General features: G+C 39.2%; 2 protein-coding genes and 1 long non-coding RNA gene across 4 annotated transcripts in view; 1 reads left to right on the top strand and 2 right to left on the bottom strand.

The window, feature by feature from the left end:
* Window positions 1-736: 736 nt before the first annotated feature.
* LOC122066768 lies at window positions 737-2,212 on the bottom strand. The gene is made up of 3 exons (XR_006136463.1): window positions 2,126-2,212; window positions 1,838-1,889; window positions 737-810 (listed from the first exon to the last, which is right to left on the bottom strand). It is a non-coding gene; the product is annotated as an uncharacterized LOC122066768 (long non-coding RNA).
* Window positions 2,213-3,069: 857 nt separating this feature from the next.
* On the top strand, window positions 3,070-19,484 carry LOC122066777. Of its 2 annotated transcripts, XM_042630613.1 has the most exons (7): window positions 3,070-3,390; window positions 3,894-4,316; window positions 4,424-4,476; window positions 13,831-13,868; window positions 14,495-14,813; window positions 17,689-18,002; window positions 18,525-19,484. In XM_042630613.1, exons 1-7 carry the CDS (start codon window positions 3,357-3,359, stop codon window positions 19,237-19,239), a joined length of 1,896 nt encoding a protein of 631 aa, XP_042486547.1. In that variant the 5' UTR covers window positions 3,070-3,356; the 3' UTR covers window positions 19,240-19,484. The 2 variants fall into 2 exon arrangements, with proteins under 2 accessions (XP_042486547.1, XP_042486555.1); XM_042630621.1 differs by lacking the exons at window positions 3,070-3,390; window positions 13,831-13,868 and having other exon boundaries at window positions 4,140-4,316; window positions 4,424-4,486.
* A 1,353-nt stretch (window positions 19,485-20,837) lies between these two features.
* Window positions 20,838-27,176, bottom strand: part of LOC122066791 (26S proteasome regulatory subunit 7) — a 16,181-nt gene continuing 9,842 nt past the window's right edge. The window contains exons 6-10 of the mRNA XM_042630631.1: window positions 23,901-24,045; window positions 23,543-23,761; window positions 23,228-23,409; window positions 22,063-22,238; window positions 20,838-21,317 (exon numbers count right to left, since the gene is read on the bottom strand). Coding sequence (XP_042486565.1) covers window positions 21,160-21,317; window positions 22,063-22,238; window positions 23,228-23,409; window positions 23,543-23,761; window positions 23,901-24,045 — 880 coding nt within the window. The 3' untranslated portion in view covers window positions 20,838-21,159. The remainder of the gene's footprint in view (window positions 21,318-22,062; window positions 22,239-23,227; window positions 23,410-23,542; window positions 23,762-23,900; window positions 24,046-27,176) is intronic.

The following is a 27,176-nucleotide window of genomic DNA, read 5'->3' on the forward strand; positions in this document are numbered from 1 at the left end:
TTATATAAAAATTATAATGAAATAAAAAATCATATGAATGTAATGATTAATTTATGTATCTTTTTCGTTAATTTGAAAAAGAAAAAAGATTTTGATTTTTTCTTCTTTTTCTTTTCCTGGCTACCAATAGCGGTTGGTTAGCCCTCATTAGGCTAGGATCCAGAGTCAGAGTCGCACCTCAGAACCGGACTAACAGTCCGTTTGGTATCGTTTCTGTTCCAGAAACTCCATTTTGTGTCAAAAACGGAAATTTCAGTTTATGTGTCAAAATGCCGTTTTTAAACGATTTAAGGCTGTTTGGTGAATCTGTTTCTATAACAGTTTTATAATAAAAAAAGGACAAATTTTTCTATGGTAATGCTTGTTTTAGAAACATTTTTTTTTTTTTCCTCTTTTCTTTTCTTTTAAGTTAATAATTACAGAAATAACATTAAAATACTATAAGCATACAAATCCTTTGGGATAATAAAGTATTACATACCAACTAAAAAAAACATGGTTTCAAAATGATGAATAAAATACATAACTAACAATGCCTTGTCCAAGTTAATTATTACATAATTTTCCAAATTTTCACTTTTTGTCCAAGTCTAAATACTTGAATGCATGGAGGATGTCTTTCATCTTATTTGTTTTGTCCTCTAATCCTTTAAGTGTCTCTTCCAGATATCCTTTCATGTACTCGTTCGAAATGGACGGTGGTGTGAATGATGTTGATGGTGAGCTTTCTGAACATAATGTGTGTTGTATGGTAGAGATATGTATTTCATCTTTCAACCATACAAACATACCACATCCTCGGTTATCAGCCTATATCAAAAGTGGTTTCTCATGAAAAAAAAAAAAGAAGGGGAAGAAGAAGAAGGGGAATTCTTCAAAGCTTCACTTTCTGGCTGAAAATGGGATTTTTAATAAAGTAATTCACCCCCACCTTTGTTTCTTTCATGAACATTTGAACAAAATTCAAAAAGTAAAAACTACATTGTTTCTGCAACAAATTACTCAAGAGGATATCAAAGATCTCTTCTCATACTGAGTGGCAATCCTAATTTCAGTTTAGGGTAATATAACAAGTATTCCATGAGTACTGCCGGGTGTTACTAACTTACTATGTATAATCCAAATTTGTCCAGGGAAAGCTTATGGAGATCTGAGTCCTTTCCATACTGAGTGGCAATCCTAATTTTAGTTTAGGATAATATGACGAGTATTTCCATGAGTATTGCTGGGTGTTTCTATGTTACTAATACTAAATATAACCCACGTTTGTCCAGGGAAAACTCATGGAGATTTGAGTCGAATGAATTTGCAATACACCCAACTTAAAGTAGAAGAACAAACATTTGTGCAGCTGTTTCCTATTCTTTTTTTTTTTTGATAAAAAAAAAAAATTGTATTCATTTCTTTATACAGATAATTACAACTAATTCGGTATTCATTCATTTATGAGACACATTAACATATGTCTGGAGTCTAGAAGTGTAACAGTATAGGGGAAATAAATTCATTGAAATCCAACAACAAATGAACCTAATATGATATCCAACAAAAAATACATGGGATAGCATAAAAGGAAGGAAAACCTCAAGTCTTTGCAGGCAAATACAACTATTTTTCTCACCCCCAATAAAGGAACCTTATTCTGATATCCAACAAGAAAATGATCTTGCAATAGGTATAATCCTTAAATCCAGATTGAACCAAGACACTAAAATGGAGAAAATTTTCACAGAGAATATGAAATGTATCAATCCAAATACACAAACAATATCAGAGATACGAGCACACAACCAATCAAACCACAGTGAAGAGATCATAGTGAACCGAGGACATGTACCTGATTCTCAGGTGAAGAAGTCGACAGATGTGGGCGAAGGAGTGTCTCTGTACTGTGTGCCAAAAAAAAAAATTTCAATGAACTGTGCTCTGTTTGCTAGTGATTTCTCCCTCTCCCTCCTCACTCTGGTCTCTCTCTCTCTCTCTCTCTCTCTCTGAATCTTCCTTTTAGGGTTTTCTCATCAGAGTTCAAGAAGAAGAAATCCTATTGGAATAGATGGAGAATAATGTAAATATGCAACCAAATGAAGCACGAAGCTTAATAAAAAATACGTCTGTTGGACTTTACCTGCGTTGCGATTTGGGGAAATTACCTATGTCTTCCCTCTATGATCAATTTCACAGGGCTAAAGAGGAAAACGTATGTATACCTGATCTGCGATTAGAGAATAAGAAGAAAGAGAATATGTTTAGAAGACAAGAAGAAGAAATTTGAGAGGTTTTAAAGGTTGATTTTAGGGTTAAGAACAAATTTCACTTACAAAATATGAAGCTTTAAACGCTGGAATCTGTAATCCCTCGTCGGTGGTCAAAAAAACCCCCAAAAAATTGGCCCCTTCACCTGCTCTGTGCTCTGTAATTGCAATAGAAAAAGACGAAAGAAAAGATGTTAGAAGAGAAGAAAAAGAAAGAGGTTAGAAGACAAGAAGAACAAACAACGAAGCGGCTTACCTGCACTGGCGATTTCACAACTCTATCGCTGGAATCTGGCTCTAAACTCGATCTCTATCGCTGGAATCTGAAATCTGGAATCCGTCATCAATGGTTCAAAAACCCTTTACCTATACTTTGCGACTACCGTTGGACACATACGAAAGTGAAGAGGTTTAGAAGAGAAGAAAGAAGAAAGAGGTTAGAAAAGACGAAGAAGGAGAATGGAGGTACTTGCATAGGAAGAAGAAATCGCTTCGTCCTCTCTCTGCGTTGCTTTGCTTTCTCGGGAACGAAAGTTCCAAAATTTTCATTTTTTAACACCTTTGGAACGAAACTGTCGGACAGAACGGGCTTTTGTCGTTCCATCTTTCCTCTTTCAAATCTTTTTTTTTCTCCAATTTTTGGTTAAAAAAAACTGAAACACAACATATGGTTGTCAAATAAATTTTTACGTTTTTCCGTTACAATAGAACGAAAAAACGGTAGAAACGTTTTTTTGAAACAATACCAAACGGGTCCTTATTCTTAAGAAGCGAGGGGAGGGACATAATAATGTGTAGTTACGAGTTTCGACTACGGAGCGGAAGGCATTTTATCCCTTAAAATATCTAACTTCAAAGGCTGAAGTCCATTTGCAGTCATCTCTTATCGCCGTTGGCATTCTCAGCACCCTGTGGTTCTCACTCGTCGCTGTGTCTGCTACTTCAATTTTTTTTTTGGCTCATTGGCTCCTTCCGCCTGCTGACCGCTAGCTGCTTCAAGATTTCTGCCGCTTAAAGAAGCAAGCTAGGACGATCAATTTTCATGGAGTATTGACAACTTCCTTTTACTTATTTCTAAATAGTTGGATGACTGAATGAGCTCTCATGCCTTTGTTAGCTACTTTTTTACACACATCGTGTAAGTCTTCCTCTCCCTCTCTCGCTCTCTCCTTCCTTACTTTCGTTCTTTTTGTTCTATGTTTTGATCGAACCAGGTGAAATTCTACTGTGAGAAGTAATAACATGCACCATTAGAAGACATATTTTTTTGTATTGAACGTAGCTTCCCCCTCCCGGTCCTCGGCGGCAACTTTACCCAAATAATAATAATGATAAGGAATAAAAATACAAAGAAAAAAGAGAAGATTAAATTGCTAGGTCGTTTGGTATCCCTTTACCCATCTTTTTATTTCTTTAGAAGTAAGCTAGTTTGATTTCTCTGAACTTAATTAAGCTATTTGTATTTCCAAACTTATTGCTTGTGATTTTTTATATTTTTCCCTCACTCGAATTTTAATTTGTGCCAGAAACTACTCTTAATCCTTTATTTCTACTGTGGGTCGTCCAACTTTTGACAACTAAGGGCTTATTTGTCCTGCTTTTGGTGACTAAGGGTTTTCTTGATAATGTTGCTTCTACCAGATGTTGCGATCCCACAGCATTCCTTCCGAAACCACTTAGTTAAATCAAGGGTTCAACCCTTTTTTCATGTCAGCACATCAAATAAGTTCACTTCTGGAAAAGAGAAAAGTTTGGGTTCTGCTTGGGTTGTGTCCATCCATTTCTCCAGAACACTGAAATTTGATGCTGGGCATCTTGATACACGGGGTGCACTCCTGGTTAAAGCAGTTTCTACCTTTGAACCAAAATATTTGGTGGATGACGAAGATGGACAGAGGGACGATCACGATTGGCACTTGGAACCTCATATGAAGTCTCATGTCTCTCTGTTCCCAGGTGAAGACTCCGCACCACTGGATGAACGAGAAAGGCTAAGGCGGATGAGGATATCCAAAGCAAACAAGGGTAACGTGCCATGGAACAAGGGCAGGAAACACAGTGCAGGTGTGCAACTTAAGATGCTCTTAATGACACTGCATTTATGAGGCTTTTTGTTTAGATTATTATTGTATGTTTACTATTTTAACAAATGCTCAAAAAATTATGTGCAGAGACATTGCGACGGATAAAAGAGAGAACCAAGCTTGCAATGCAAGATCCCAAGGTGATGTCATGTAAGAATAGTTTCACATTTTCACTTAGAATAGCTGATGTAGTTAAGAGTGCCCAATCAGGCTTGGGCCAGGGATTGGTTCTATGGACTTTGAACTACTTGTTTTTGGGTTTACTTTTGTAACGAGCCTATAATATTAGTTAGCTCATAAGGTGGGATTGAAGTCAATACACGAGATTAGTGTCTTAGAGGAGTTTGAGTTAGATTAGGATACTTAATAGCAAGTATAGACTTTTGTTTTGAGTCTATTAAATCAAGTCAGTGTGAGAGAGTGATTATGAGTCCTTTTATGAGTCAATTTTGAAATTTTAAAAGGATCTTATGTATGTATACACCTCATCGATTAGACATGATTTGAATACTAGATATTGAGATTTTACAAAAGTTTTTGAGCTGTTCATCAGTGCATACAGGACTAGTAGTCCAGATTTTTTCATTCTTCTTTCTAATCAGCTGCTTATTAGGTGTGATCTATCCTCTCTTCTTTTTCTTTCCATGATTTCTTATATTGTCTCTTCTTCTCCTGTCCATAAAATTGAATTTGGTATTCTGCTTGTTTCGTGACGTATATTTTTTCTATGAATGAAAATCTGGTCATTGGATTCTGTTTACATCATATGATTCATATATAAACAATTCCTCAGATGTGATCATACATGTTTTCTATAGTTTCTCAGTTCTTACTATTAACTTGAATCTTTAAGAGGCTGTGAATCATCTATACATTCTGATATGATTTTCAATATTTGGATATCAATTGATAGATCTGATGGACTCGGATGCACCCTTGAATTTCCACCAGATCTGGTTGTTGGATCTTGATATATTAAGTTTCCGTTATTTTCTGTCTAAGCTAACTCTATACTAGTCCTATCGACTCCTTTATTGATCCTGGTCGTAGTTCTTGCTTCTAGATTCTTTTTAGAACCTTGAACTGATTAATTATTGTGTCATCTAATGGCTAATGTTTGTGCTGATAAAGTGCACTTCTATGTTTTGGCTATTCTAGTTGCTGTCTGGTGAATTGATATTCTGGGCATTTGAAAAACAAATTTGTATGCTTTCTTTTGACACACAGTTACATCTTTGAGTGATTATATATTCACTACACAGTAAGTTGAAAACATATTTTTAGCCAATAAGGAGGAATCCAATAAGTTTTAATCTCATGTCAGGCACTACTTTAACCTTGCAGTTGAGACTTTCTTAAGTTGGACATTTGACAAATTTTTTGTTAGTAGTTTTATGGATAATTTTGGACTCAGTTGTCTATATTATTCATGTTTCAATGTCTTCATGGAATCAACTGATTGTCTATATTAACTCAAGATTAGATTCATAATCACCCAAAGACAGTGATATCTCTATGCCACCCAAACTGCTGTTCAGTCACCAGTCACTGCACCCTGTTGACAGTCCAACCAATGATATAGACATTGGAACAAAAAATTGCATCATAGTGCCAAGCAATTGATGAATATAATTCTTTTGGATGGCCAATAACTGTCAGTGGGCCCCTGGGTTCAGAAATCCACAAGTTGATTTTTGAACACTGAACTCAGTTGAATGCCGGACTTGATGTGTAATATACTAATTAACCTAAACTGCCTTGTTACTAAGAGGTTGCATAATTGCCCTAAAAAACAATAATGGAAAATTGGAAAATACATAAGGTTAATTGATGCAGATTCTTCACCAAACTAGGCTTGTTTTATTAAGAATAAGCTTAGGGTTGGGTTGTATATGTGTTGGGCCTTTAGTCCATGTGGTTTGGAGTGTATTGGGCTACTTTTATGGGTCTAAACTAGGGGTTCTAAGGTTGCATACGGGATTCAGTGATTTGTTTCCTTTTTCTTTAGTTTCCTTTTTAGATGGGGCTATTTAGTTTCTAATTTCAATACCTAAATTAGTTTCTAATTTCAAGTCATTGTTAGTTTCTAATTTCTGTCTAGACTAGTTTCTATTTTCATTAGATTCTAATTTCCAGTTTTTAGTAACTTCTTGTAATCAATTTTTAGTAACTCAGATTTAGTAACTCTGAGTTACTATTACTTGTAAACCCTCCCCATCATTATAAATAAAGATGATGGCTCTTTTAATGCGCCACGATTTATGCTTAAAAAAGAGACTCTTGTTGCTGTCGCTGGCTTCAATGACTACTCCTTGTGTTTGATCAAGGCCCAGGGATTGGTGTTTGATCCAATCGACACTCTGCGGCGAGAAGTCCGAGTGGGTTGCTATTATTTTCTGGTTTTCTTTATTGTGTTATTGTTGTTTAATATGGGTAAGACTTATTGCTGCTGTTATTGTTCTGCAACTCAGGTAAGAGAACTAATCTACTGTTAAGTTCAGATCTGAGTTTTTTTCCAGAATTCTCCAAGTATCGACTACTCTTACTGGGCTATCTAGCCATCGGATTGAGTTCCCCTTTGGATCGAGTGTCCCCCCTGTTGGAAGGGAGGTTTGATCCTGATTCCATGCCCATCAGACCAGGGGATTGTCTGGTCTAGTTAATTTTTTGAATCTGGCCGATTGTGTTTCTATCCAGAATTGAAATCTGGTTGGTTTGTTCTGTCTTTGTGGTGTTGCTACTGAGTATGGTCTATTTTAATACCCTATTTTCTGCTACTGATTAATCCTATAGTTGGTGTGATATCTGATTTCTGAAACTCTAGTTCTGAGTTGAAATTTCTGCTTTACAAAGGGCTATTCGATTCTTATTTCTGGACTGTTGTGTATTGTCTATTTCTTAGGTGATTAGTGGTTGTTGACTAAAAGTTCCTGCAGTTGGATTAGTTTGCGTTTTCAAACTTAGTCCTACATTAAGTGGTATCAGAGTATGGCTGAGAACAACACCCCCACCCTAGCTTCTATTATGGAGTTTCTACAAAAATGGAAAACTGAATTGAAGGCTGAATTGGATGCCAGGTTATTGAATGAAGAGACCCCACCACAACCGCCTACTGGCGATTCACGTACAACACCCGAAGTAGAAACCCCATTGAATGTAGTTGCTCAGTTGACTAACAGGAGAGTAAACCCTAATCTGAGAGCACCACAAAGGGTTCTGGTAGCACAACCTACTTTTGAAGAGCATGTAAGAGGATATTTTGAGACTGAGCGTCCCGTGCAACAGAGGTATTCTGGAGATTCACAGAAGGTCAAGCTCGATCTGAAGGAGTTTGATGGGAGATATGACCCCCAATTGTTCTATGATTGGGTAGTCGCACTAGACGACTATTTTGACTATTATGAGTTACCTGAGGAACGGAAGATGAAACTAGCTCGTGCTAAGCTAGTTGGGGCTGCTCGTGAGTGGTGGAGGACCTATGAGCTAGAGTTAGAAGACCGTGGTAGAGAACCTACTAGTTGGGAGGAGATGAAGCTTGAGTTATCAGATAAATACTTGCCACGCAACTTCAGAGCTCGCATACAAGACTAGTTGAACTCTCTTTGTCAAGGGTCTATGACTGTTGCCGAGTACATGAACAAGTTTGACGCACTTTATTCTCGTACAGGCATAAGGGAGAATGAAAGGCAACTGTTATCTCGGTTTCGACTGGGATTGCGAGCTGAAATCAACAGGGGTATCGGAGTTGTTGAAGTGCACTCAGTGAGGGATTGTTTTGACAAGGCCCTACGAGCAGAGGAGCTTCTAGCACAGCCAGTTAGAAGGTTTGGTTTCCAAACTGGGGAGGTAAAGAAGAATTTTCCAGCTACTAAACTTAGTACCTCAGCACCTTCAGAGTCCACTCTTCCTCCGCGAGTTGATCATATAGGAAAGGCACCCATGACAGGTGGTAATAAGGTACAGTGTTTTCATTGCCAAGAGGTAGGACATTTTGCTAAGTCTTGTCTGCATAAGCAGAGGGTTAATGCAGTAGCTGAGGTTGAAGACTCCAATGAGGAGGATGAGTCAGCTCTTTATCCTTACCCATTAGATGATGATGATGATGGTGGATATGACTATGATATGGAAAACACTAATGAGGATGATACTCAGGGAATAAATATTGTTACTCGTATATTGGTGGCTGAAACCAAAGGAGAGGATTGGCGACGTAACTGCATATTCTACAGCCGTATGAAGTCAGGTGAGCATACTTGTCAGATTATCATTGATAGTGGCAGTTGTGTCAACGTTGTTTCTGAAGCCTTTGTGAAGAAAGCAACCTTGAAAGCTGACCCACATCCTCAGCCTTATAAAGTATCCTTGCTGAATGGTAATACCTTAGAGGTGAATAAGAGATGCTCAGTTCCTTTGAAACTTTACCGATATGAAGAGAAAGTTTGGTGTGATGTGATCCCAATGAAACTCACAGATGTATTGCTTGGTTGTCCCTGGACGTATAACAATGATGCCATGGTTGGAGGGAAAAAGAATCTGTGTACTTTCATGTGGAAGGGTGTTCTTACAACTTTCTATCTGGTAAATGTGCCGGCTGAAATACGGCGAAAGAGATCATTAAGGTCAAATCAGAAGGACATTGACAATGAGAAGAAGGTATTAGCTATGCCCACAAAGGAGTTGCTAACTATTTCCCATAAACAGTTCTTACGCACAAGTCATGAGACTGGAATGGTTATGGCACTTGTTACTAGGGAAGTCACCCCCCAACCTGAGGTAACATATAGTGCACCTATTAGAGAGCTCCTGTCTGATATTTCTGACTTAGTCTCTGATGATCTCCCAGATGAGTTGCCTCCCATGAGAGACATACAGCATGCAAATGACTTGGTACCTGGTTCGGTTTTACCCAACCTTCCTGCTTACAAACTTAGTCCTACTGAGCATGCCGAGCTGAAACGACAAGTGGATGGGTTACTACAGAAGGGCTTCATTGAGGAGAGCTTAAGTCCTTGTGCAGTACCAGCTTTACTCACGCCAAAGAAGGATGGTTCTTGGCGTATGTGTGTGGACAGCCGTGCTATCAACAAGATAACAGTCAAGTATAGGTTTCCTATACCACGACTAGATGATATGTTGGATATGCTGTCCGGGGCAAAGGTCTTTTCCAAGCTAGATCTGAGGAGTGGCTATCTTCAGATTCGCATCCGTTCTGGGGATGAGTGGAAGACCGCCTTTAAGACCAAGGATGGCTTATATGAGTGGAAAGTCATGCCGTTCAGTCTGACAAATGCACCTAGTACTTTTATGAGGGTGATGACACAGGTCCTTCGTCCCTTCATTGGTCGCTTTTTGGTTGTTTATTTTGATGACATTCTGGTATACAGTAAGAACCAAGAAGAGCATCAGGATCACTTGAGGCAAGTCTTGAGAGTACTCCGTGCTGAGAAGTTATACATTAATCTCAAGAAGTGTTCCTTCATGCTGCCCAAGGTTGTATTCCTTGGATTTATAGTGTCATCAAAGGGGGTTGAAGTTGATCTGGAGAAGATCAAGAGCATCACTGATTGGCCCACACCTAAGACTCTAACAGAAGTCCGTAGCTTCCATGGGTTGGCTTCCTTCTACAGGAGATTTATTCGGAACTTCAGTGCAGTTATGGCACCCATCACTGAATGTATGAAGTCGAGTAAAGGGAAGTTTGAATGGACAGCTGCAGCGACCAAAGCTTTCGCTTTTGTGAAGAGGAAGATGACAGAGGCACCCATCCTACGCCTACCAGATTTTGACAAAGTATTTGAGGTAGCTGCAGATGCTTCACATGTTGGGCTAGGAGGAGTGATAATGCAAGGAGGACACCCCATCGCTTTTTATAGCAAAAAATTGAATGAGGCCAAGAAGCGCTATTTGACTTATGATCTGGAGTTGTATGCAGTCGTTCAAGTGCTACGCCATTGGAGGCACTACCTCATTGGTAAAGAGTTCATTTTGTACACTGATCATGAGGCCTTGAAGCACCTTCACTCACAGAAATCGATTAGCCATAGACATACCAAATGGGTAGCCTACTTGCAAGAGTTTGTATTTGCTATGAAGTACAAGGCGGGAAAAGAGAATACAGTGGCTGATGCACTTAGCCGGAAAGTGCTCACACTTAACACATTTTCAGCACATGTTATTAACATAGATCAGATACGAGGTGAGTATACATCTGATTCTGATTTCAGCACTGTCTTTATGGAGTTACAACAAGGTGGGCAGCACCTAAAGTACTCTATTCATGATGGGTACTTGTTCTTTGGCACACGGCTTTGTATCCCAAACTCTTCCTTACGTCATTACATAATACGAGAGTTACATGGAGGAGGATTAGGAGGACATTTTGGGAAAGATAAGACACTTGCACAGGTGACTGATCGATATTATTGGCCATGCATTGCAAAGGATGTCGATCATGTGATCAAGAGATGCCGTGTATGTCAGTTGGCAAAAGGGGAAAAACAGAACACAGGTTTATACTCTCCACTACCTGTTCCTCATGCACCGTGGCTTGATGTTAGCATGGATTTTGTTCTTGGACTACCCCCTACTAGAGAACGATATGATTCCATTATGGTGGTTGTGGATCGTTTCTCTAAGATGGCTCATTTTATACCTTGTCGTAAGACTTTTGATGCTTATCAGGTTGCAAAGCTCTTCTTCAAGGAAGTAGTACGACTACATGGGCTGCCAACTAGTATTGTGTCTGACCGTGATGTTAAGTTCATGAGTTATTTTTGGAAGACATTGTGGTTGGAAGACAAATACAAAGCTGAACTTTTCAACTGCATTTCATCCACAGACAGACGGACAGACAGAGGTGGTGAACCGTAGCTTGGGAAACTTGTTGAGGTGTTTGGTTCGAGACTATGAGAAGACATGGCCTTCTATTCTTGACATTGTAGAATTTGCCTACAACAGCTCAATGAATAGGACAACAGGTCGTACTCCTTTTGAGATCTTGCTTGCCACCCCAGGCTCGAGTTAGTATTGAAGCTGATGAATTCTTATGTCATATCACTGAGGTGCATGCCAACGTCCGATGACGTATTGCCTTGAACAATGAGGTGTATAAGGCTTCTGCTGATCGTCATCGGTGTTATGTGGAGTTCAAACCCGGGGACATGGTGATGATTCGAGTAAATCCTGAATGGTTTCAGACGGGTGTCAATACCAAGCTACATCCACGAAAGATGGGTCCCTACAAGGTGCTAAAACGTATAGGACCTAATGCTTATGTGCTTGAGCTGCCGGATGACATGACCATAAGCAACGTGTTTAATGTGGCTGATCTTCACCTTTATGTTGGGCATCATTCGGATGATGGAGACATGGAGCAAATGCTGAGGTTGCCTCAACTGAAGCCACCCACTTCTGAAGTTATTGAAGACGTCTTGGATGATAATTACAAGACCTCCCGCCGTGGCACCGGTTATCACACTTTTCTTGTCAAGTGGAAAGGCCGTCCCTGTAGTGATTGTACTTGGATTCATGCTGATGATTTCAAGAGGCTTGATCCCGACTTGTATGAGCGCTACATGTCCCTTATCCATTCGTCGGAGTCGAATGTTTCCAAGCCGGGGAGAGTTGATGCAGATTCTTCACCAAACTAGGCTTGTTTTATTAGGAATAAGCTTAGGGTTGGGTTGTATACGTGTTGGGCCTTCAGTCCATGTGGTTTGGAATGTATTGGGCTACTTTTATGGGTCTAAACTAGGGGTTCTAAGGTTGCATACGGGATTCAGTGATTTGTTTCCTTTTTCTTTAGTTTCCTTTTTAGATGGGGTTATTTAGTTTCTAATTTCAGTACCTAAATTAGTTTCTAATTTCAAGTCATTGTTAGTTTCTAATTTCAGTACCTAAATTAGTTTCTAATTTCAAGTCATTGTTAGTTTCTAATTTCCAGTTTTTGGTAACTTCTTGTAATCAATTTTTAGTAACTCTGAGTTACTATTACTTGTAAACCCTCCCCATCATTATAAATAAAGATGATGGCTCTTTTAATGAGCCACGATTTATGCTTAAAAAAAAAGACTCTTGTTGCTGTCGCTGGCTTCAATGACTACTCCTTGTGTTTGATCAAGGCCTAGGGATTGGTGTTTGATCCAATCGACACTCTGCGGCGAGAAGTCCGAGTGGGTTGCTATTATTTTCTGGTTTTCTTTATTGTGTTATTGTTGTTTAATGTGGGTAAGACTTATTGCTGCTGTTATTGTTCTGCAACTCAGGTAAGAGAACTAATCTACTGTTAAGTTCAGATCTGAGTTTTTTTCCAGAATTCTCCAAGTATCGACTACTCTTACTGGGCTATCTAGCCATCGGATTGAGTTCCCCTTTGGATCGAGTGTCCCCCCTGTTGGAAGGGAGGTTCGATCCTGATTCCATGCCCATCAGACCAGGGGATTGTCTGGTCTGGTTAATTTTTTGAATCTGGCCGATTGTGTTTCTATCCAGAATTGAAATCTGGTTGGTATGTTCTGTCTCTGTGGTGTTGCTACTGAGTATGGTCTATTTTAATACCCTATTTTCTGCTACTGATTAGTCCTATAGTTGGTGTGATATCTGATTTCTGAAACTCTAGTTCTGAGTTGAAATTTCTGCTTTACAAAGGGCTATTCGATTCCTATTTCTGGACTGTTGTGTATTGTCTATTTCTTGGGTGATTAGTGGTTGTTCTTTTGACTAAAAGTTCCTGTAGTTGGATTAGTTTGCGTTTTCAAACTTAGTCCTACATTATTAATTATAAAAAGAAAACAAATAAGATTCAAAGAAGTCAACTTTATTTCACAACTTGATTAGAAAACTGAAGTCAGTTGAATGCTGGGGCTGATGCCTGAAATAATGTAAATTGCTTGGGGAGAGAGGCACACCGCCCGTGTATAGTAAGTAGCAGGTGGCACCAATGGGGGTGCGGGATGGGGGGGTATCATGCAAGAGGGGCAGATGGGTCATTTTGTAGGGGGGAAGGGAGAGATAGACATTGTAGGCACTAGCTTACGGTACACCAGTGGTGCGCGCAACCTTTTCCCATTGCCTTATTACTAAAAGTTTGTTTACTTGCTCAATGAGAAGTGTAAAATTGAAAATAGTTGGATGTTAATTTAAAAAAAGGAAATGATTATGATTCCACGAAGTAAACTTTATTTCAATTGATTCAATGAACCAATCTGTGTTTCCAGTGTCTTGACTTGAAGTTAATTTCAGTGACTGGTTTAGGTTTCTTGGTGCCCTACTTTTTCCATTTTAGGTTGCTTTGCACTCTTTGTTCTAAGTAATGTTTGTTTTAGCCAACGAAGAAGTGGTACATCCAATGGTTGGTCTGGACTTGGGAGGTGCCAACAGTAGTATGTTGGTGTGGGGAGAGTAATGGGTTCCCACAGCGGTAATCTTTAAGAATATTGCCTCCTCTGGAACAGGCCGAAATTCTGAACTCTGACATGATTGATTTGGATATGCAGGTCAAAATGAAGTTAGTTAACTTGGGGCATGCTCAGAGGTGGGTCCTGTACTATTCTATTTCTTGGGTTTATCACACCATTTTTGTTTTTTTTTGGTAGGAGTGTGTTAAGATTTCTACGTTTCCCTGACCAGTTTCCTAGTGCTGAACAGCTAGGGTTGTTGGCCCTAATACTAAAGGACTTTAGTTCTCTCCTCTCCTCTGCTATTCAACTTATATTGTTTCTGGGTTTTCTGGAAGTTATCCATTGGTTGGGGGACACTAGTCAATACAACTGACCTTTGTCATAAATACTTGGTTATAGCTGTAAGAGTCTGGCCCATCATTCCACTATATAGACCACATATTGAATGATAAATGTATAACATGGCCAAGGGAAGGATTATTGGTGTACCTTAAAGCTGGGGTTGGACAAAGTTTGAAAAAGCTGCAAACTTTTCGGCTTTTTCATTCCTTATCTGCCATATGTTGCCTTCAAATACATCGAGAATTCGCTCAGCTCTAGGTTTAATTCAAGTTTGGCATGTGACCAATTTTTATCATGGATGCTGTAGCATTTTGTTGTACTGAGCCTTCATCTTGATTGCTTACATTCCTTTGGTTACATTTTTCTTAACCATATCATGACCATTTCACCTTTTGTCCTCTTCTAATTGATTATGCAGTGAGGAGACTAGGATGAAAATTGGTGTTGGCGTTCGAATAGGGTGGCAACGGCGCCGCGAGAAGCTGCTTGTGCAAGAGACCTGCTATTTTGAATGGCAAAACCTGATTGCAGAAGCTTCTAGAGAAGGTTATTCTGGTGAAGAAGAGCTGCATTGGGATTCATATAAGCTCTTAGATGAAAAGCTTGAACAGGAGTGGTTGGTGAGCATTAAGCAGAGGAAATCAACGCCAAGGCCAAAAGGTAGCAAGAGAGCACCCAAGTCTCCTGAACAACGCAGGAAGATATCAGAGGCAATTTCTTCCAAATGGGCTGATCTGGTAAGACTATCTAGTTACATATTGAACATGTGACTTATTTAGGTGAGGTCCTGCTTGGGAAATCTCTTGTGCTCAAAATTGCGATCATTGGCTTTTCATGATCATCTGAACAATGTCTTTTTCCACTGTTTTTTTTATTTTTTTACCATTACCCGTTCTTTTTGTTGTCATTCAATGGAAAGCTATATATCAGATGGTTATGATCCTGAAGTTGGGCTCTCTGATCTGACTACCACCAGTGACAAGCGGAGCTGAGCATTTGAGAGGTCCTGCTTAGGGATCTCCTATGCTGTGATGATTTGAGAATATGGTTGATCATCACCATCTGAACTGACTTTAATTTTTAACCATTCGGACCAGTAACTATAATGTTTTTCTTTCCATCATGTGGAAAATAGTGTAACAGATGTTTATGATCCTTGAGACCTTAAGTTGGGTTTTGGTGACCCATTGAATGGTGGATCCCACACTTTTCAACCACCCCCACACCCCCCCCAAAAAAAAAAAAGAAGGAGAAAAAGAATGGTCATATGAAACCTATGTGATGGCTACCACCATTGCAATTACTAGACCATATGGACTTGGTTTGGATTTGGCACTAAAAGCAATTTTCCAGCATGTGATCCAGTTTGGGTTCAAGATTTGAGGATCCTGTGGCCAACTGAATGATTCTGAACAAAATTGTAAATTGCCTGACTTGAAGACCAGATTGACATGTTTCTCTCCGGTTTCTGTTTGCTTTCAGACCTAAATAACCTATTTGAGTTGAGCTAATTCACAGTATATGATGCCAGATTCAGATTAACTCCATACTTTCAAAGATTTAGGGGACGGATTACAATATGCACATCCAACTCAAATTCAGTTCTTTGAATTCTAAATGATTGATGCATATATTCATATCATTAGCCATGTCTTGTTTATAGGGACTCAGAATTGGATGATGGACTAGTAACAAACTTATAATGTTACACTACTTAAGATCCACTTGCAACTTTGACACACAAGAAGAATTAGGACACGAATTGATAGGGTTTAAAAAACCAGGAAATTTTCCAGAATCAGAGGAAAGGAGGAACCAGATTTGAGAGAGCTTGGAATATCAGATTGTCAGATCTGGCCACTATGCTAGTCGAAGGGTCTACTTGATTTTTTTTTTTTGGGGGTGGGGGGGGGGGGGGGGGTGGGGTTGAGCAGAATTATTAAAATCTGGGAAGTGAGAACAATCCAAGGGTCAGATTCTGAGTTATGAGAAATTCCTACTGAGGATAGGACACTCCAGAATCACAGAATCAGAAATCGATCTCCAAAACAAACAAGAACAGATAATTTAAAGAGATCAGTATGCTGGAATATCAGTAACAGAAGCGTAAACATGTAACCGGAATCCGGATTCAAGGATTAAACTCAGAAATCAAAGAAGTAAAGTAGAATTAGGATGCTTCTGAATTCGATAGAGTAGTAAGAATCTGAACCAGAAATTGAATTTGAACTCAGCAATGGCAGCAGAATTAGAGCTTGAAGGTATAACTTAAAAAAATGACCAGAACTTGGAAGTTTAGAAGAGTTTGATACTAGGTAGGAGTCCCGAAATCGAACCAGAAAACAGAGTTCTAGGACTGTAACTAAATTAAAACGGAGAATAGAAATAAGAAGAAAAAGATAGAAAATATATGATTTAGAATCACTGAAAATATACGATTTAGAATCACCTCTTAATCTGCTGGGATGGAATCACCATCAGGGAGCTTACTGAATTACCACAGGAGGGAGCATTCTGAATCACCATAGAACCAAGGGCAAGAGTATAGTTGTTAGGGGGCTTGGATGCAAGGCGACCAAGGTGCCTGGACGCCAAGGCATCAAAAACTATGGGCAAAAGTCAAATCTTTCACTACTCAAATACATGTCCAAGGCTGTAGCCCCTTACAAACTTACATAGAAGACTCAAAAACAGAATCAAACTCAAAAAAGGAAAGGCCTAAACCAATCCTGAATTGATAATGTGACTTAAAATAACTAGGTAACTGAGATAATAAAGGAAAGAGACTGAAATCAGGTTGGACTCTTAGAGACCTATTCTAGCCTAACTAAAACACTTAATAAATGAGGGAATAAGAACCCTACCAGTCTGGTGTTCCCTAGACCCAAAAACAGGCGGGCATGAACCATGCTGCCCCCTCCCCCCCCACCCCCCCCAAAAAAAAAAAAAAACCATGTGCTGAAGATGCTCCCGCTTGCCCTCCCATTGGCCATGCGTCAGAGAAGTGCCACAAGAACAGGCTGAATTCCTTTGCCTATAAAATAAATAGAGAAACAGGATTTTATCTAGACTAACTAATAAAGTAAATCCCTTAATAGAATTAAGGCCCTGAATATGGGCTTATGAAAGAGGCCCGTTGCATCGATAACCCCAAAAATAGAAAAGCCCAAGGCCCATAGAACCCAACCATGGGCCTAAATAAAGTCTTCCGAGGCCCAATTGGACAATCTTAATTGCATCATTGTGGTTCTATATATGACAATTGAAGTCTTCGAAGTTAAATTAGTAGATACACTAATGTCTGATAATTGACACAAGTGAGATAACACATTTAGAGATATAAATAAGATAACAATCCTGACTCTTTGATTATTGAATTTGATAATCTCTTCATCAAATGTGACATCAGTTTTGGCTCTTTTTTTTTTCCTTTTTCAAATGAAGTGGGTGCTGTATGCCTGTATCCCATACCCATATCATGACACATGCAGATACTGGTACTATGATTTACAGGCATCCAGATATTGTGTTATCTCTAGGCCCGATTGAACTTAATAGACTACATCAGCTCAGACATTAACATTTGTTTGTTAAAACATTATTTTTTCCTAGGGATACCGTGAACGGGTATGCTCTGGCCTGTCTAAGTACCATGGAACACATGTTGGAGCTGAAAGAAAGCCAAGGAGAAAGCCAGTTGGGAAGACACCATCAGTAAGGGTGAGCCCTGTGAAGAAGAAAGTCTGTGATGCCTGTAATGCCATTGGGACTCCAACTAAGAAACAAGGCCAGCCTAGGTTGAAGAGAAGAAGTGAACCTTCATACAAAGATCCATCAGCAAATTCCAAGCTGGAGTTGATAAAAAACATCAGGGCACAGAGGGCATCTATGGAAACTAAAAAAAGAGAAGCCATGGAACGGGCAAAGTAAGTATATTTTTGTCCTTCACTCTCTCCTCCCAAAGAAAAAAAAAAACCCTCTACTATGTATGTCAGCGCAATATGATTTTGACGTGGTGGTATAACCGAGTAAGTGGCTTCAAAATTGGTTTACATGTTCCTCTATGTTGCCCTTTCTCCACATGGCAAGTTTCAGCAAATAGTCTTTTCCTTCATTGGGAAAAAGTTTGAGGAAATTTGAGACTAAAGAAAATATTGCAGATATTCTCTTGTCTATAGCGGTACACCAACATATACCACCCGGATGGCTCATTGAGTCATCACTCTGCCATTTAGGTAGTGAGGCCACCTTTTGGACAAGTCCAGATTATTTCTGAAGCCTCCATGGCAAGTTTGCTATCTGGATAGGCCATTGCTGATAATTCATGCTGAAGTAAAATATTACTTTATTAGAGTTATCCATGAATTTAAGAGGTTTATTTGATCGAGAGGTCATGCATTTCCTTGCAGTAGGTTACTTATGCCGGTACTTTGATTTTTGTGGTTCAGGCTGCTGATTGTTGAAGCAGAGAAAGCAGCGATGGCCCTTGAGGTGGCTGCAGCAAGGAGCCCTCTTGCCCAAGCTTCAGTTATAGAAACCAGGAAGCTTATAGCTGAAGCAACTAAGTCACTCAAAGACATTGAAGCAGGACATGTTGCATCACGTGATAGTGCCAATTGCTATTCTTCTGCCGACTTAAATGGACTGGTAAATGATTTTGTGAACTTGAGCACTGAAAACGGTGTTGACCCACTGGATAAGAGAGAAGCAAATGGGACACATGTCCTCTTCTCAAGTAACATATACGATGGAAGAGGCTTCAATTTTGGCAAGTTCGCAGCCATTCCAATTGGGGAAACAAGCTCCACAAATGTGCTGAGCAGTGGAGAACCTCCGAGCAGTGGGGAACCTATTACCTCCACTCAAAGCCATGAAACAAGGTCCATGCTTAGCTCTCTGATTGGTGGGGAGGTTCTTTCACCCACTTCTAATGGGAACGGAAGTTCTAGGTACTGTTTGGAGTCTCCATTACAGCTGCAAAATCCAATGGTCTCAGTTCCAACGGATCAGCAACTGGTTCAGATTGAACTAAATGGGGTTGCCAAATATGGAAGAAACCCGCTGCCTAACGGAGGGACAGCACAGGTTGGGAAATCTGAGAAAGCTATTAAAAAGAAGAAATGGGTGTGTGGAAGGCTGGTTGAAGTGGATGAACAAGAGTAGCGAAGGATTCAGCACGTTTTGAATCTGAGTTTTCTGAAGTCGAGCCTATCAAATAGTAATTTCAACTTTGGTCACAACCAGATATGTAGTGCTTCTTCTCCCCTCTTTTTTTTTTTTTTCAATTTGTGGTTGTGGGGTTGGGGGTGGACTAGAAGTGAATAATTTTTTGAATGAATGAATGTAAAAGATGGATAACCAAGTAATGTCCTGTATCATGAGGCAATGCACACAAGTTTTTAGGCTGCCGTTGTTATTGTCTGCTGGGAGATGGTACGTTCAATTGCAGCTCTCACACTGTTCCCATGGGCTAGCATTAACTGCAACTGAAAATTAGTGGTGTATCCTCCTAGCCTCCACGATTACCAAAGCCTCTAACCACATCTTATTCAGTCCCTGTCCCTCCCACCGAAACAAAATCACCATTTTCATGTCATAGGTTTCTTGCAATTTTCGTTCCATGGCAGTAGATAATTTTATAGGTTATGCCAATGCATTTGTAACGAGTTATTGTTGCAGACTTTAAACTCTTATCGGACTCGAACGATCATTGCTAGTTCTGGTTGGATTGAGATGTCGGTTGAGGTGAATGAAAGTTGAGAGCTTTGTGTACCTGTTGGATGTCTGTACTTTTGCTTAATTTCTTTTGCTGAAAGCTATATTTCAGGTGCCTGATGAGTGTAGTTCTTCACAATCTGCCACATCACTGTATATGGGTCAATCTCAATCCATGTGATAAGAGGTACTTTTAACACTATTTTTGTGAGTTGAGACGGTAACTAGTCCTTATCCCTATTTTTTATTATCGTCTTTGTTATGATAAATACCACTTTGTATGTTAGGTCTTGTAAAGATTCGGGTTTGTCTTTAGAAGGTTAAAAAGTGAAGGAATAAAATCCTATTAGTTTTCATCACAGTGGACTTTTGATTAGGGAAGAGGGCAGGTGTGGGGGGTTTGGATGGACGGTCCACATTGGTTAGAAGTAAGGATAATTTCAACAATGATAGATACTTATTGCCGGCTTTGATTCAGTATTTGAGCAATCAGATTGTATTCCTATTTCCCCAACTTCTGAGTAATTGAGCTATTGATATGTGGATATATGAACACGACAGCCGACAGGTCATTGCGGATAGCCCTTTCGAAGACGGTATCAGACATCTTCATAAACAAATCCTAAACTAATAAAGTACCTGTTTTTTGTATTTTTTTTTTTTTTTTTTCAAATAACAAAATACAAGTAAACAAAGGTTAAGCCAAAAATCTAATCAAGGGCACAAACAGATTCTGTGTCGATTCCCATGTGAATCTATTCAGCCCATTTCATCACGATAGCAGTAAGGGCTCATAATATGGTACGAAGTTGTCAACCTGACGACATCATGATGATGCTCCACAAGGCTAAGAATACAGGGGAAGATCGATAAAAGGTGGACCACAACTCTACCATCCCAATTTGTCCAATTAAGCAGACTACTAACTACATACCAATGAATCTTTTGTTTTGAGCCTACTTTCCGGTAATTTGTCAATTAGTTGGATCATCTTCAAGTAGTTGCAAGAAGACGACTTCAGATCTCTTTCTTTAGTAAACACAATGAAAGCAAAATGGACCTCAATTCCTTCCAGTCTATAATAAAATCAACTATAAGAACGTAACCATAAAATGCTAGGGAACAATCGTTTAAAACAAAACAGAAAATGTTCAATTCCCCTATTGTATTGAAATAATTCTCAATACCATTAGCCAAAGTTCCACAGGCAGAGAGGAGACCACCACCCTGGCTGCACTCTAGTTTCCAACTCCCAACCAATACAATCAGAAGCTAAAACTGCAATGTCGCGGGGATGCAAATGATCCCACCGAAGGATGGGCATACATATCTTCATTCCTCAATGAAAATGCACATCAACAGCCCCCATCAATTGTACACCATATACTTGGGTGTAGCACTGAACTTCTGATAGCCTTTGATGACCTTGTTCACAGCATCAAGAAAATCTTTCTCAGTTACTGTCTTCCTTCGTGCTCGAATAGCAAACATCCCCGCCTCAGTACAGACACTTCTAATGTCAGCCCCTGATACAAATTCGTAAACAAAGTGATCCCACAATCAGCAGGTGAACAGGAATGTGCTAGAATGCATTCCCATAGGACCTTGTCTAAGATGCCTTCAAAAAAATCAGAACTGAATGACCAAATTTTTTTGAATAGGTAGACCCGAGGGTCCTTGCATCTAACAGTGTCAAAATAAAGCTTTAGAAATATAGGGAAATAAGGGAGGCTGTCCATGCATGGATATACACAAACAGCTGAAACATACAAGTCTAATCCATAAGGTGTTACGAGTCTGTAATATGATTCGTGGCTAATCCATAAGGTGTACAACCAATCCAGCAGTCCATGAGGCTCAAAATTGACCACTCAGAGGAGCATCTGAATGGGGCTGTGAAAATGACCTCTCCCCATTTTATGTTGGGTTTTTTTTTTTTTTTTTTGGGGTGGGGGGGGGGGGGGGGTTTGGATTTACTGTTGATCAGCAATGTAGACAAACAAACTACCATCATGATGACATGCAAATCAACAGTTTGCCATCTAACACTGAGTCGAGTCGACCATTATGCAAAAACTGAAGATCCATTCAGTGCACTAAGAATTTCACCCTCCAAAAAAGATCAATACCAAAGGCTACCTCAATTAATAGAGTCAATTAGTTGTTTAGGTAATCCAATCATGACACCAAGATTAACATTGGCTAACACCTATAAGGTCAAAAAATCAGCATCAAAAAGGAAAAATAGTATTCTCCAGCCACTTTGCTTACCAGTAGAATTAGGGCAAAGGCGAGCAAGAAGCTCAAACCGAATCTCTCTTTCACAGTTCATCGTCCTTGTGTGGATCTTGAATATTTGTGTCCTACTCTCCAAATCAGGAAGTCCAAACTCAACCTTACGATCAAGCCGACCAGGACGTAGAAGTGCTGGATCAAGGGTATCAGGTCTGAAAAGATGTAAATAAAGGTCAACTGTAAAATTGATAGGCTCAGGGATACAAAAGACAAAAAGGAAATCAACAAGACAGAGCAAGACCACGGTACTGAGGCTATGACATCCAAGCACCAATCCTCTTCTATGGATAACCCCTTTCTATCTTGAAACTATGCCAATCAATATTTAAGACTTGATAACAATCCTTTCAGTATATGGTCTTAGGCGACAGTTCTGGAATTACATAATTACATAATCAATTTTTGGCAACTACCACTCCTTGCTGCAAGCACCAAGAATCCTGGCCTGAAGAAGCAATTCCCTTGGCGAATACTTGGCTGTTCCGAGATCAACATTGGAGCCTTGTGCAGGTGACTCACAAATTCAGATTGAGATGATTCTAGGTCAGTGCTGTATCCGAATTTTTTTTTTAAACACCACACACACGGCACAAGCAAGGCCTTTCATCATTGTACACCAAAGAAAAGTGTGGCCACAGTTTTCAGTAAATAAAACCACAATGTCCTATAACAATTTTAATATGGTGCCCTACAAAAGAGTACAAGTCGACAGTTACAATAATATATACCCAAACTTTTTCTAGACCTGCACCAAGTTTTTCCATGTGCAGCGGTGATGTGGTAATCTTGATGGTATGGATACCTAGAAAATGGTCTACATTGGCCATTTGTTAAAATTTACACTCATTATTATATACTCTACCATGTATTTGCATACTTTATTGTATTTTAAGGTGTCCTTTTTTCTTTGAAAATTTTCATTTCTTCAATGAATTTTTAGAACTCAATCTTATCAGTTGACCAACTCTGTCTGGACTGAAACTCGGAAAGTGAACTTGGGACATTGGGGTCTAGAACACAAAATTTCAGCTCTACCACTGCCATGTGGCAGATATTTGTGCCAGGCTAGTGGTACCCTCTAAACCCACTACACTACACACCTACACCCAAACACATGTATATATGCACAAAGCGAACAGACCTATTTGTCGCCATTAGAACTTTGATGTTCCCTCGAGCATCAAACCCATCAAGCTGATTCACAATTTCAAGCATGGTCCGCTGAACCTCATTGTCTCCACCCACACCATCATCGAAACGTGCGCCCCCAATAGCATCCACTTCATCAAAAAAGACAATACAAGCTTTCTTTGAACGGGCCATCTATCAAAATGTTAAATATGTAAGCTAGTACTTGAGGACCAATAAGATTAGGAAATCACACTTTTCTATTAGGATAATAAGAACTGAACAAAGAGAGAAAAATGTTAAATGTAAATAGGGAGGCATATATCACCTGGAAAAGCTCTCGAACCATGCGAGCCCCCTCACCAACATATTTCTGGACAAGCTCGCTTCCAATGACACGAATGAAGCAAGCATCAGTTCTGTTGGCTACAGCTCTAGCCAGGAGTGTTTTTCCTGTCCCAGGCGGACCATAGCAAAGAACACCTTTTGGGGGATCAATACCAAGTTTCACAAATTTCTCTGGATGAAGCATTGGCAGCTCCACAACCTTAAGAAAGAGATTCAGATCAAACTCAAAAATGAGTGCCAATGAGAGAGCATCAACAGCTAAAGGTTCTAGGTCTATCCTACCACCTAAAACCAATCCATGAATAAAACTAAAATAACACATTAAAAGTATTACACACTTCTCGCATCTTTTCTATCTGCTCCTTGCATCCACCAACATCATTGTATGTAACATCTGGCTTCTCTTCCACTGTCATCATGGTTACACTTGGATCAATCTTCGGGGGCAAGGGAATCTGAATCTGATATTTATTTCGATCAACCCTGCAAAAACAGCAAGAAACAGTGCAATCAACAATAAAAAAAAAAAAAAAAAAAAAAAGAAGAAGAAGAAGAGCTTCTAACAAACTAGGAGCACAGGTCAAAAGCTTCAACCAATACATACAAGGAGCAAACACAAGTACCAGAAAACTGATAAGCATCCAGTTCCAAACAGATGAACATCTGTAAGATTGAACAGAAAAGGTGCACAAAGAGAACGCACCTTCTACAGAATTACTAAAGGTAATAATATTATTAGACAAGCTCAGGAAGTGTTTAAAAAGTGAGTATAGAGTAGAAATAAAATTGCTCAAAAAATGCAATCATAATATAATGGAATCCAGTGGTATTTTTGTAATTTTATCATTTTAACTCCATTCTAAGGAAATTCCCTTGTTTCGGCCTGGCCAGTGAAATGGGCATGGTTTTTATCACATGGACCACCCATAGTTGCAAATGCACCAAGACTTGAGGATACAATGTCATAAGCAGTAATCTCATATAAGGACCAAAAACTAGCAAGCGTAATAAAGATTGATCCCCACACTCCCACAACTTTGGTACATACACACACCACTAGCATTTGGGAAAAGGAATTCCATCAATTGGAGTAGGCCACACACATCCATATAACGGCAAGCCCAAGACCCAACCCCAAACCAGCAGTTGACCTTAAAATTAAGTAAACACCACATGTTGGCCAATGAAACTCAACCAAAATCAAAGATAAAGATATAAAAGACAGTAGGATTCTACACCACAGTTTTCACTTGTATTACAATTAGAAACTATATTTTTTTACTCATACACAATGCACGCACAGTGCAACATATTAAATGAGACATCATTGGTTTTTAAATTTAAGAAAGAGAAAGTGTCAGATTGGTCAGAGCTAAAATAGAGTTTGCAGCTAAGCGTAATTATCCGACATCTATAAGATTCCTGCAGTATTATTGACTTCGAAGTTTGGAAGTGAGGGCGGAAGAAAATCCAAGGTCTTCTTTTTTCCATTACATTAGATAACGGCCAGCAAGTTTTGAAGGATTGTTCACCAAGTCACTCCCTCCACCACTGTTTCCTGGATTTCTGCACCTAGGTTTGATCTATGATGAGTTCCAAATTCCATAAAATACAGAGGGTTGTGTTAGCAGTTAAGCCTACAATTTTCAAATAAAACTGACTGCAATCCATCAAGGTTTAAAAGGTCTCAACCTCCACCATAAGATCTGTCCCTGGAGACTGGGTCGTGTGGTTTTGTTATTCATAAAAAAGGGAAAAAGAACATATTGATGCAGATCCAAACAGGGATCTGCTGGTAGGGCGCCAGGGGGGGGTGTTGGGGAATCGATAGAAGGAAAGGAGAAGAGGAGAGAGAGAGAGAGAGAGAGAGAGAGAGAAAGAGCACACAACTCACTTTTCAAAAACAAATTAATTCTATCCCATGCCAATATCATACGGAGGTTGTGCCTCTTGCAATGTACTTATAAAACAGAAAAAGACAAAATATATGTCTACGCCAACCTAAGCTTCCTACTTGACTCAAAACAGTTAAATAATAAAAGAAATAACAAGACTCTTCAGAAAAAATCCTAAGCTAACTCACAACTAACCTTACCTCCTCCAAACTAGGTCCCACAAATAAGACATTTAAATTTTATTTAATAAGATACCTTCCTAAATAATAGCTGATGGACCCCACAACTAACAATAACTACCTAATAAGAATACTAATTTTGTGTACCATGGACCTTAAATCTGGGCATTATAATTGAGCCAAAAAACCCCCTTAAAATGAAAGTCCATAATCATATATGCCCAAATAAAAGATCAATCTACATCCAATGGTGATCATGCTCATGCATTATTCCCTTTATTAGAGGGGGGGGGGGGGGAGTGTCATCAAGTTTTGTATAATGGAGGATCTTCAATGCACAATCAGCATCCATCCTCGACCCTACAAAATCATTGATCATGTCACAATCCTATGGTATAAATTCTGTGGTAAAGAATCCATCGTTGAAGTCATAATATGGAAGCACAAATTTGACTAATTCAATCAAAAGATCAACCAGTTTATGATCATCCATGGGTAGTTCTTCAATGATAACTGAATTCACTTTGTCTTCCTTCACCACGGCTCATCTTCTTTCTCATCCAACCATTGTCCAACGGCTGATATCATGTTACAAAGGAAGATTCCATATGATTGAATGTGACCAGCAAATAGATCTTAAATTCCTTGCATTGCTACCGAGTCACTTCAAGATTTTCTTTAACATCTCGTGAGTTCTCTTGTATGTCTTGAAGTCATTGGTGGACAACAAACAAAAGAATAGGATCCATGGTATCTATGGCCAGGTTTAGCTCCGATACATGTCGATGCTGATCAGACAGAGGCTCTGATGGTGGTGGGAAAATTGATGGAAGGAGAAGAGAGGAGATCACGGGGGACAGCGAGAAGGAGAGCACACAACTCACTTTTCAAAAAGAAAAAAAAAATCAACTCTATTTCATTCCAATATCGTATGGAGATTGTCACTTGCAATTTATTTAAAAAATAGAAATCTTACTAACCTAAGCTTCCTACTTAACTCAAACAATTAAATAATAAATAAAATAACAACTTAAATAGATAAAGAACCCCTACCATGCGTAGACTCTGTAGAAAGAATCATAAGCTACCTCAAATTAGGTCCCACAAATAGTAAAAAACTTTTATCTCACGTGATGACTTTCTAAATAATAGTTAATGGACTCCACTACTAATACTAACTACCAAATTAAAATGCAAACTCTGTTTACCCCCTCCAACAACAAATTCAGCCTTATCCCTACTTAATGGGGTCGGCTACAAGGATCCAAGCAAAAACAAAGTGTGATAAAGTTTGTTCACCCCCTACAACAACAAACAATATTTTTTTTTACCACTTATGACCTAAAATGTGTGCCTTATAAATGATTTCACTACAAATAAAAAACACTTAAAACAAAAGTCCATAATCATATAGTATTAAAATAGGCTCAAGAAAAAAGACCAAATCACATCCAATGTGGGTGGTCATGCTCCTGCATTAATTATTCATAATAAAGAGGATGGGGGGGGGGAGAATGATTGTCATTGTTTGGGGGGGGGG

The sequence above is a fragment of the Macadamia integrifolia genome, chromosome 2 (assembly GCF_013358625.1).
Source record: "Macadamia integrifolia cultivar HAES 741 chromosome 2, SCU_Mint_v3, whole genome shotgun sequence".
NCBI classification, from domain to species: Eukaryota; Viridiplantae; Streptophyta; class Magnoliopsida; order Proteales; family Proteaceae; genus Macadamia; species Macadamia integrifolia.